The sequence below is a fragment of the Pecten maximus genome, chromosome 17 (genome assembly GCF_902652985.1).
Source record: "Pecten maximus chromosome 17, xPecMax1.1, whole genome shotgun sequence".
In the NCBI taxonomy this organism is placed as follows: Eukaryota; Metazoa; Mollusca; class Bivalvia; order Pectinida; family Pectinidae; genus Pecten; species Pecten maximus.
Window position 1 is genome coordinate 22,790,083 of NC_047031.1, and position 12,975 is coordinate 22,803,057.

Here is a 12,975-nt window from a genome sequence, read left to right on the forward strand (position 1 = left end):
AGGTTTGAAGGACCGGTGATTGCAAATCATAACCAAGGGTCCATGGCATTTCAGAGGGCCGAAAATATACAGTTGAATGCGAACTTACCTCATCAAGAAGCAGCAATGTCTATATCGCAACCACATATGGGCCATTCACAAAAACATCAAGCTGATAAACACCAACAAACAAAGCAACACCAGTCCCAGCATCAACAAATGCAGAACACCGAAGTGGTGCTTCCAAGTTCTTGGCAACAAAAGCAACAAGTATTCCAAACTCAAGGGATTCCACAAATTCATCAGGTTCAACAACATCGAATAACTAAACCTTTGGAAAATTTGCATCTATCGAGCCATCACAGTCGACACATGCAATGGCTACAAAAGCAGAATACACAGCACAAGGGACCATCATCAAACCAACACAGCACAACAAAGTAATAACCAAGAGCAAGGTCATCAGCAACGGCAATTACACCAGCAACATCATCAACAGCACGCACAACATCAACAGCAACAACAACAACAACATCAACAGCAGGGACAACAACAACACCAACAACTCCAGCAGCAAGGACATCAACAACAACAGAAAGGACAACATCAACACCAACAGCATGGACAACACCAACAGCAACAACATCAACAGCACGGACAACATAAACAGCAACAACAACAACTCCAACAACAAGGACAACAGCAACAACACCAACAGCACGGACAACATCAACGGCACGAACAACATCAACAGCAACAAAACCAAAAACTCCAACAGCAAGGATATCAACAACAACAACAGAACGGACATCAACAGCAACAACACCAACAGCACGGACAACACCAACAGCATGGACAACATCAACAGCATGGACAACATCAACAGAAACAATTACAACAGCAAGGACAACAACAACATAACGGACAACATCAACAGCAACAACATGGACAACAGCAACAATTCCAACAGCAGGGACATCAACACCAACAACATGGACAACATCAACAGCACCACCAACAAGAGCAAAAGCAAGAACCTCAAAAACAACACCATCTACAACAAAGTCATCAGCAGACAGTACAGCCCATAGGTCAGCAGATCCAACAGCATGCTGTTCAGGAAACAAAAGTGGATGCAGTAAATCAACATAATCAACAACATCAAAATCAAATGCATGCTCAGTCGCAACAATCACACGCTTTAGAGGTAACTGTGTCACAGAATCAGGCCAGTAGCCCGACACGAGCTGTAAAGCGTGGTAAAATAAAGTTACATGCAGAAGTAAACAACAAACTTATTGACAATGCTATGGCCAATTCAATGCGAAACCATGCCCCCACCGGGGGCATGCAGCACATGTTCCAGTTTACCTCAGGCGGCCAGTTTCCTCCTCAACAACATTTCTCACGGTCACAAGTTAACAATGCACCTTTTCAATCTGAAACACAACAATCGATCAGCTCCCGCGTTTTCCAGAATGTTCCGAATCAAAACCAACTCGCTTCAAGTAGTTTCGATTTCGTAAATACTGTACCACCGGCACAGAATAGTGGAAAGAATAGTCATGTGAACCCAACTAAACCAGCTGTTAACTTGCAATCGCCGCGTCCTTTGCCGTCACCGAGTTTACTAGAGTTTGTGGCACAACCTTTTACTGGCCAGCCTATTGAAAAAGTTCCAGATAGAAACTCACAAACTACAGGAAATGTCGCTACATCCAACGGTGTGCAACATAACGCGCGCATCAATTCCATTGCTCAAGTGCAGTCGTCATCTCAGAAAAATAGTAAAACAGAACATGGGTTCTATCAGCAACCGCAGAGTCCGGGCCAGTCAGCAATGGCTAGTCATTTATCTATGATTCAACAAGGTATTTCTGGACAAAAAGGTCAGACAAGTAATGCAGAACGAGTTCAGGCAGCTGGAAATCAAGGTTCAATGTCAGCAAATCATCAGACAGACAAACGAACTCCTCCACCAATACCAACTATTGGTCAGACAACTTCACCACCTATACTAAGCCCAGTGTATCTGGCGCCCCAAGTTACTTCCTCGCCAGATACCATCGTTAAAACAAACACACATGACTTGTCCATACTTCACCAGCTGGTGTCGGCCAGCACTGCAAATACCACAAACCAAGAACCCATTGCCTACCAGGCACCACCAAGCGCCATGATTAATCAGAACAACGGACAGTCAGCGACTACTGGCAGTGGTATCCTTCAACCCATACAAGTTAGTGGGGGTACTACAACTAACAATGGCCAGAACGCATTCCTGCACCCAGTCACAGGAACAAGAACGATGGAACCTGTTTTCGCGAGCCAGTCAAACGCACAGAGCAATTCCTGGACAGGAAATGCATGGAACCAGGGCTCTAGGACTCAAAATGCTATTTCTCAGATAAGAGCTACAGGGGAATTAGTGCCGGTATTTGCTAGTGAACCAAAAATAAATAATCAAAACCAGCAATCTAATATGGTTTCAGGCCCTTCTGTATCTAACCAATGGCATGACATGAGATCGCATTGGTCTTCTAATGGACCACAGGGGTTCAATATAGCAGCGGTGCCTGCTACAAAAACACGCCATGAAACAGTACAAACGGTCACCACCGGATCATCCACCAGTAGCCAAGATCCAGCACAAGCCATATTTGATGCCATGTTCAATAAGAATAACCACAAAGCCAACATTGAAACTCTCTCTGCGTCAACTGGTGGACAAAGTAATAATATACCAGGTACAGCCATGACTTCACAGGATTTAGGACCGATTTCAGCACATACTGTAGGTGGCTCAAATTCAAATAACATCGGTTCCATCTCAGTCCAGGTTTCCGCCACGTCCTCGCAGAATGGAAACACTCCATCCCATACAGTTCTAGCCACACGCAGTCACGACCCATTGATGTTTGGCGGTCAAACTATTTCTGGTGAACAACCTCATATGCCGGGTCTTTCGTCGTCATTAAACCAACAAACTGGTCATATCGGTCATTCGTCGATGATGGAGGCAACCTTTCAAACGCCAGAACAACCAAGAGGGCAATCTTTAACAGTGTTATCGCAAGCGTACCTAAAGGAGCAAAGCAGTCCACAACAAAGGTCTGCACCTTCATCAATATTTGATGCAATAACGAATCCTCATGTAGCTGGTCAGTCAACCGTACCAAACTCACAAAACAACGGTCATGTCACACTCAACCAACGTTCTCAATCAACTAACCTTGAAATACAAACAACAGGTACAAACAACATGGCTGGAAATCAAAACTTCCAACCAGCAGCAGATCCCATAGAAATGGCAGTTGGACCGGTAGCGCATGCACAGAGAGGACACCAAATAATCAGCCAGAATGAAATCGGTAAAACAGGTCCACAAGTGACCAGCAATCAATTTATAATAGATAGCCAACGCCTAAATGTAATCAATAACCAAGGTGACCTAGGTAAGAATCTTCATATTGCTAATGCAGTACAACCTGTCCACGAAACACAGATAGACGCTGTAAGCAATAGTTTACCGTCCACAAATGCCATGACCTTTGTAAATATGCATGGACAACATAGCAACAATCAGGTGAATAATCAACATTCTCCGAATAGTCAAGTAACCAACGGCCTAGACTTTAATAGCCAACAGCAAAATAGCGGTCAACAAAACAGTAACCAGAACGCAGAGTTTCAACAAGTAAATAATCATCAGACCGGAAACAGTCAATTAAATAACAATCTTCAGACCGTGAACAGTCAATTAAACAACGATTTTCAGACCGTGAACAGTCAATTAAACAACAACCTTCAGCTCGTGGATAGCCAAGGAAGCAACAATCTTCAGACTGGAAACAGTCAATCAACCAACAATTTTCAGACGGGGAACGGTCAATTAAACAACAATTTTCAGACCGTGAACAGTCAATTAAACAACGATTTTCAGACGGGGAACGGTCAATTACACAACGATTTTCAGACAGTTAATATTCAATTAAACAACAATCTTCAGTCCGTTAATAGTCAATTAAATAACAATCTTCCGTCTGTGAACAGTCATTTAAACAACGAATTTCAGACCGTGAACAGTCATTTAAACAACGATTTTCAGACTGTGAACGGTCAATTAAACAACGATTTTCAGACCGTGAACAGTCAATTAAACAACAATCTTCAGACGGGGAACGGTCAATTACACAACGATTTTCAGCCCGTGAACAGTCAATTAAACAATAATCTTCAGCCCGTGGATAGCCATGGAAGCAACAATCTTCAGACTGGAAACAGTCAATCAACCAACAATTTTCAGACGGGGAACGGTCAATTACACAACGATTTACAGACCGTGAACAGTCAATTAAACAACAATCTTCAGCCCGTGGATAGCCAAGGAAGCAACAATATTCAGACTGGAAACAGTCAATCAACCAACAATTTTCAGACGGGGAACGGTCAATTAAACAACGATTTTCAGACCGTTAACAGTCAATTACACAACAATTTTCAGACCGTGAATAACCAATTAAACAACAATCTTCAGACCGAGGGCATCCAATTAAACACCAATGAACATAACATGCATAATCATTTAAACAACGATCTGCAGACCATGGATAGTCAATTAAAGAATCAACAAGTTGACAACCAGCAGCTTAATAGTTTGCATATCTCGAATGATCCATTAAACAACAATCTTCAGGCCTTAAACAGCAATTATCAATTAAATATCCAACAAAACAGACAGCAGATCGTAACTGATCAGCAAAAAAACGCCATTCAACCACTAGATAACAATCCACATGTTCAGCAGACCGTGAATAGCCAATCACAAAGCAATCAACATGTTCAGCAGACCTTGAATGGCCAATCTCACAGCAATGAACACATGAACAGCCAGCAGATAGCAAATGATCAACATCAACAATTTACGCAAAATCAAATATCGAAAAGTCAACATATGCTAAAAAGTGAGTCAGGACAGCAAGTTGGAGCTAGTACAAACGGGGAATCTGGTGTCCTCTCTACACTACAACAACAGGGACAGCAACAGCCAGACCAGCCGAGTCATTCTGTCCAAAATATAAAGGCCCAAACAAGTGCCACTTTTGTCGACATCGCTAGTCCCAGTGGCGAAACAAACAAGTCAAGTCTGGATAAATCAAGCCTACACGCAAAAGTTAAAACGATGTTAGACGCTGGCTTATCGCCAGATGAAATCCTACATATCTTCAAAGTGACATCGAATAATTTGGCTAGTTCTAGTCTATAGTTTTCTTTTATTTATTTAAAAGACTTCATTTTTAGAAACATTACTGTTTGTCCCATTTATTCAATATCCTTTCAAACGCAATTTTCAATACATTAATCAACTATACTTATCGTTTCGTGTTTAGAGTCTCTCATAGGATTCAACTACTGAACACCTTAAACACACCTTTTTGAGCGGTAATCATATGTTAGCGTTTTCACGCTTGAAGCATTCAATTATCATTGCGTTCATTGTAGTGTATCTACATTGATTTCTATGACGATCATTAGTGTTGCGCTAATTCATCTTTCGCCTATCTTTTTTTAATTCGATTTTGTGCTAGCAATTGAGTACTTCCTATTATGTACGTTAACAATAGGATGTTGTGCTGAATTATGTCAGCACTTGCTTTAGTTTATTTTAAATGGTTTTTCTAAGGCGAGTATTGTTGGTGATCCTATTGATCTAATCGCCAATCGGTTCAGATTAGGTTATGCGTTAAAATAGTACGCAAAAAGATGTTTGTGTACAGTAGTATTAAAATGACTACCCCTAATATGCCGACGATACACTAATTTGAGGTGATATCGTATGCAAGCTGGATGTCGAGGACAGTTTTGCATACTTTATACAGATGCAGAATGATGGATGTGATTCGTTTTGCATGAATCATATTAAGTAACGTAGTTTCTTACGTCAGCATTAGATAAGACAATTGTTGTCGTGGCAGTATACATCACCATGGCGACAGGTTTTTAATTTTCGATGGCCAAGTATAATATCATTATTTTTTTCGTGAATGTTTTAATATGTTGCTATTGAATCATATATTTAATTCTTTTTTTCCTCAGCATTCATCTCGATGGTGTTATTTCAATAAAGTCTTTGTATCAGTAAAATAATAAGCGTGAACACTTAGCTTGTTGAAGTATGTAATTTTCCTAAATCTTCCCTTATTACAGAACATTGTACATACCATAATGCGTTGTATATATTGTGTAAATATTGTGTAAATACAATATGTTAACATTGTGTTGTAAATACATATATAAAACAAAACAAATGACGTAGGAATACTTTATGACTCGTGCCCTGATTGGACAGCACCCAATCGCCTAGCCAGAAATTTCCGTAGCTCATCCTCGTTCTATATATAAATATATAGATACATCAACAGCTGTTAACGTCCCTAAAAGTATGTTTCAAAACAATCCCATGTTATATAATAGTATACCAGTGACAGTGTTGTAAATTAACCTAAAAATAAATGTATCATTTTATTGAGTTTATTTCTTATATATTTGATATGAAAACGCATGCAGAAACTATATCATCATTTTCATCCACATTTACCAGTGAAGGTTGCTCTGCTGATAAGGAAAATCACTGACTCTTCTGACATTTCCCGACAGATTATATTCTTTGTTGCCTTTCCCCTTAGTTTACAATATTTTTATCCATATTATCTTGCTTGACCTCGTTTGGATGTCTCGTCGCTTGATATTGCTACTTCTGCTTATTGCTCATAATTTTGGGAGTGGGAAAACTGGTTTGCCCGTTAGCAGAATAATGTGACCATGTCAGATGTCCTGGATGACTTGAGTCAGTGGGATAGCACTATAAATTCGGTTTCAGTGCCGTTCTAGCACAAGCAGAATATACCGCAGTCTCCTAAAACACACACTCTGCTTCTGCAATCGTATAACTGGATGTTCATAATGATGGTATAGAAAATTGAATTGTTTACAGTAATCATTTGTCAATATAGTTATATATAAACTAATATTATACAAACATAGCGATTCGATGAGGTCGATAATGGTTATATCAACCCAAGAAAAAACATTAACCGTGGTCGAGGCCGAGGTATTCGGTTATTATTTTTTCTTAGGTCGATATGAGCATAAATCGACTGAAATTAAAATGCAAAAGTTTTTTCATTATTTATCCCTATCGGGAAAGGGGATGGGTTGGACGATACAAAATCTAAACATAGTATTACATTATAAACATTTGAATCAGAGAAACTATTTCACATTAATCATTTAACAGACCAAATAAACCTAAACCATACCTGTATATTAATTACATAACTCGTACATGCCCAGGTACATCTATACTTTATCAAATATTAACTGGCGTTTGACTCAAATTTTGAGATAAGATGTTGCCTAATTTATGTAACCAGAGTTTTATATCAAGATTTCTTTTTTCTAAATATCTTCGAAGGCCACTTCTGTGCTAACAGTGTAGATTTCTTTTTCTTTTTACTGGTCTTACTTATCACGTACATTAGGCCTCGATAAAAACATACAAAATGTATCACAACATCTTCAACTTAATTGAATAAACATCAAAGGCTGCGCGTTGATTTTTGACCTTTTATACGGTCTAAAGAGTTTGCACTAGACGCCCGCTTTGTCTTTTTCGAGTCCACATTGTCTAAAATGTTGTCAAGATTCTCTTTGTTAGATTTGGAAACCTGTGTTTGACAACGTCGTTTGACATCTTCGTTGTTTACACAATGCCCAAGTGTGCGAAACGTTTGTTTAAAGCGGCCTGAAACATTGAGCTCGTATTTGACCTATATGACACAGATATATAAAAGTAACTATGTAAAACACGATTTTTTGTAAATCTTTTTTAAGTAGCGGTTAGTATTGTTTTAAAGGTGACCATGAGGCCTTTTTTTAAATTAATCAAAAATTGCCAAATATCCAGAAAAATAATGAACTATTTATTAATTTGAATCAAACAAATACGGAGCCGATGATGAAATAATATGATTCTGCCATTTTGGAAATGTGAATTTGCTGCAACTGCGTATTTTCAGCTTTGAACGAAATATCAAACAAGTTGTCATTGTTTAAATTCTAAACCACGCCCTCAATTAATACAAACATTCAATCAAAAATTTGTCTCTGTGCGCGCAAATGTTGGCATGATGATGAAGTCTCATACATTACTTAAGACAAACCCATTTTCAAATAAAATTATTGTTGTTAAAATTCATCGTACCTTGAAGTGGTGTTTGCGGTAATGTTGGCGAGAGTAGAGAACATATAAATGTGGGTTGAGATCATTTTGACATGAAGGAATGCCCTAATCTCGTACAATGTGCGTTGACATGAACGCCCTCGATAAATTTATATCTCAATTAAGTTTGTCACGATTAATCTTTTGATTTGTTACACCAGCTAACTACACTGTCAAATCCAATGGCATTTACAATGGTGACATACTGATTGATATGATAAAAAAACACTACTAAAACATACATTATTTTGAATAGACATTTCACTTCCATTTATTTAATTTACTATAGAAAAACATAATGGATATGTACCTTGTCGGAAGAATGTTTAGATTGATAACAGTAATTTGTCTTACTTAGCGTATCAACAGAAATGATTTACCTCTAAATGTCTTGATTAATTTCCTCAAAGTATAAGACACTAAATACGAACCAATTTTCAATATCAAACAAATCCATACATACCGTAAACGTATTTATTTTGGCGTATTCACATTTTAGAGCAAAACCAAATTAAACCAGATAAGTGGAAATATGGTGAATTTATCCACCAATAATGATTGTCATATCAACCAAATTAAACCAGATAAGTGGAAATATGGTGAATTAACCCGCCAATAATGATTGTCATGTAAACCAAATTAAACCAGATAAAAGGAAATGTGGTGAATTAACCCGCCAATAATGATTGTCATATAAACAAATGTAGATAAAAACTAGAATTAGCGCGATTAATTTAACGTAATGTTAATACAAGGAAAAATACTAAAATCAGTTTACATGTAGATACATGTACGTTTATAGTATTCACATCACATTAATATATAAATTTGTAACATTCTGAAAATGTCTGGATTTATCAATTTCCAGCAATAATCTGGATTAAATGAATTCCGTTAATATTTGGGATTAAAGACCTTCTAAATATATTCAGAATTTTCTAATTCATTGATGTCAAGCTCGATCAAATTCCCTACTCTATCAGGATATTCACATTCCGTAAAATAGCTGGATTAATCTTATTCAATAAGTATGTGGGATCAATCATCCTCCAGATATAATGCGATTATTCAAATTCCACGAAAATCTACATATATTATCCTATAGATTAGCATGGTACGCCCCTGCTCGCCCGTTGTCAGTATAATGTGACCGGATGGGGTGTCCTGCTGGGTGTCTTCGGCAGTATGCTTCAGTGAGGTAGCCCTATAAATCGGCAAAAGTTCCGGCCTATCACAAGGAGACTTAACACGAACATACCGCAGCCTCCCAAAACACATACGCACTCACCACACGCATGCATATCGCACGCAGCGGGGCCGTCCTTAAATGACCTTAGCTGCTAATAGGACCTTAAACAAATAAAAGCCAAACCCAACCAAAGCGCTCCTGTTTCTTCAAAATTCCTTAACTTAAGAAAACTTCTCAACTTAATTCTTTCATTTGGACTTTTCTTTTAAGTTGTGCTGTTTGTTTAAGGAAACGAACTTTGTTGAATTCGGGGCATGAATTGATAATCAACAGGAGAAAGCAAGAGACATGTATATGTATATACATTGTATATATATTTCACCACATTCTACGTCATCATAAAATCCATCATGATGTTTATGGGGAAATCTTTTAAACGATTAATGGTATGAGGAACCTCAACAGATACCTGATACTATCTTTTCAATTTGCACAAAATACCATATTTATGTAATCACGCTTAATACCGAATTTTAAATGTACATCATCAATCCGTAATACGCTGTACCGTCACTTTTTTACACTCGATGCTGTATTTCGTCATTGTACGATGCGGGACATTACTTCGTTTAACTGATAACATTATGTAGATTATGCAAGTTGAATATCGGTTACCGCGTAAGAAGGGTTATGTAAGTTTTACAATAAATACTCGTGTACAAGTAATTGATTTTCAAACCTTTGTACCTATCAGAACCGTAACAAAAAACATTAAACGGTTTATGTTCTTAACATTCACACTACAATATATGCAATTGCTTTTCAAGGAAATATGACCTATTACAGGTGATAGTTAATTTGAATTGAACTGTACTACGCCGCATGACTGACTGTCAATTCGTCAACTTTAACCGCCCTAGGTGATACATAAAATCCTCAAGGCGGATAACAATATATTATTAATTAAATACTTACGGAGTTACAGACGTGTCACTAGTAATGTCGAAACACTTCCTGAATATCCTTAGATCATTGCTGTTTTAAAGGCAAATTGTTTAGTATTTACTTGTATTGCTTAACGTCCTATCAATAGTTATCTATATTATAGTCAGAAACTCTGTTGTTGATCAGGCACTTGTCTCTCTCCTGCATAGTAAAGGAATTCTCATAAATATTTAACAATAATTTGAAAATTATTATAAAGAAAAAGAAAATACATAAGATTATCGTTATATATTATTCACAAATACTATTTCTATATATATATATATACTGTAATTTCCATTCTTGACTAATAACCAAATACTAATTATTTGAAATAAATGTAATAATTTATGGAGAGAACTTTAAGATAGGCTTAGCCTGATGTTCAATCCATTTGATTATCAATAAAATATGTTGAAATGAATAGTTATCTACATTTAAGGACATCCTCCCCTGTACGATAGTTGCATGCGATGGGTGAGTGTATTTTGGGAGGCGGAGGTATGTTTGTTTTTCTCCGTGTGATAGCGCGGAACTGATGTCGACTGCATAGTGCTACCTCACAGAAACATACTACCGAGGACCCACTAGACACCCTACCCTGTCACAGTATACTGACAACGGACAAACGAGCAGTTCCACTCCGAGACATGCTGAGCGATAAAAAAGCATAATATTTATAAAAATCTAGGTCTAATCTTGGTTTAGTCGCATATCAAATAAGAACTAGGGCGAGACAATGGAACTTTGAGGTATAGCAACAATTATCAAACACGTCTGACTTAAGGCCCTACAAATTTAGGTTGCGTGTTCTTAAAATGAGGGCTAATCCATGTAAACTTTACAGGCCAAGGAGTAATATAAAACTCTATTTCCGTGTTGCAAAGGAAAAAGATTTGTTGTCAATAATGGTAAAACGAAAATAAAATCAAACAACAATATCGAATGTACTAGGACAATGCTATTGTATTCTCTAATATTTTATGTATGCACAAAGCCACAAATCGTATTTGTATTCTGTGTAGTTGTCGAAGTGTAATATTTCAGTTGTCCCATACGCAACTAATTAGCGGGCATTACATTTTGCGCAACCACACCTTCAAAATTGTATGCTGTAAACACCTATATGGATTTGTACCTCCATATCAGTATTTGTTGGGTATTTACTTTCGTGCTATTGACCGCGACTATAGCGAAATTAAATCCCTCGCGAATATTATTAATGATATAAATATCATTACTTCAATGTCAAAACGAATGGTTTTGGGCCTACACATAATAAGTACTACATGTAGTAGTAAGGTATATTTTATTAGGTTGCCCAATCCCTTTGTATATTTAAGTTACAAATAAAAATATGTTTAAAGAAAACCTATCAGTGTGTAGGTTAGCTGTATTTTACTAGGCTATATGACTATCAACGCGTAGCTTAGTTGTAAAGATAACGTTGAATGGACGGTTCCATTCTCCAGATATAATAGGTAAGATGCCTTCATCATTGTATCTTGAAAATGGAACATTCCTACGCATTGATAATGATAGATCCGAGCAAAATATATCTTACTGCGGCGACTTATAACGTATCATAACAGGTAAATATGACAATCTACAAATGAAGGTTAAGCATACTACGGCGAAAGTTTATCGTCGATGTTAAGTCCTTGTTTTCGGGACCTTATCTATCATGATAAATATGTGTGTTACTTGAGCGTGAGATCTGTTACATGTTAAATGGATTTTAGTTAAGAACATATTGTCTCTCTTTCCTAGGTATTATACTCAGAGATATTTAGGAATATATAATATAAATAGAATATACTGTAACTAAATTGATCTATATATACATAGATATTAAAAACAGCTAATAACCAGATTTTGATGATGTTATTGATGCCAGCAATTTCATCACAAAAGCAATTATATCGACATAATGGAAACAAATTACGAATACATGTTCTCTCAAAAGCAATTCACGGTTTTTAATTATCTTGTATAGGGAGAAATTTATAGGCATGCAAAATGGGGGGACAGCAAAACAGTAATTTTAACTTAAAGTCGATAGAATGAGGACAAAACAACAAGAATCAGCCATAATAAGGAAACCATAGTTCTGACTCAGAATCAATAAAACAAGGGCAAAATATTAACACAAGAAACTAGATAGAACACATTACAGGGAGAATGCGACCAGGTGTTCCGACAGAGTAAGCGTCTCTGTTTCATCAACAACTTCGTCATACAAATATTGTATATATATATATATATGTAATTGTAGCTCCCAGATGATATATAAAGATCGAAAGATATTTACGGGTCTCATCGTTGTATCAACTTTAAAAGCATGCTACTCGAAATATTCCTACTCTGTGTTTGTTATATACCCCTAGAGGGATTTTCCTCTATGTAAGTGATGTTTTAAAAATTCGATCTATTACAGCACTTTGAACCTTTATTTTATTCCTGTTTATCATCTCGTTCTTTCTTTACTTTGTGTCAGTCCCCATATAACACAGTGTGTTGTAGGCATTGAAAAAACATAAAA

The 12,975-nt window shown here is 37.0% G+C and overlaps 1 protein-coding gene across 1 annotated transcript; it reads left to right on the plus strand.

The window, feature by feature from the left end:
- Positions 1-1,150: 1,150 nt before the first annotated feature.
- LOC117315226 (GATA zinc finger domain-containing protein 14-like) lies at positions 1,151-5,245 on the plus strand. Its single transcript, XM_033869371.1, has one exon. The coding sequence runs from the start codon at positions 1,151-1,153 to the stop codon at positions 5,243-5,245; it is 4,095 nt and encodes a 1,364-aa protein (XP_033725262.1).
- Positions 5,246-12,975: the final 7,730 nt, after the last annotated feature.

Excerpts from the sequence above, each read along its gene's own strand:
- LOC117315226 (XM_033869371.1), top strand. The coding sequence starts at position 1,151 with ATGCATGCTCAGTCGCAACAATCACACGCTTTAGAGGTAACTGTGTCA.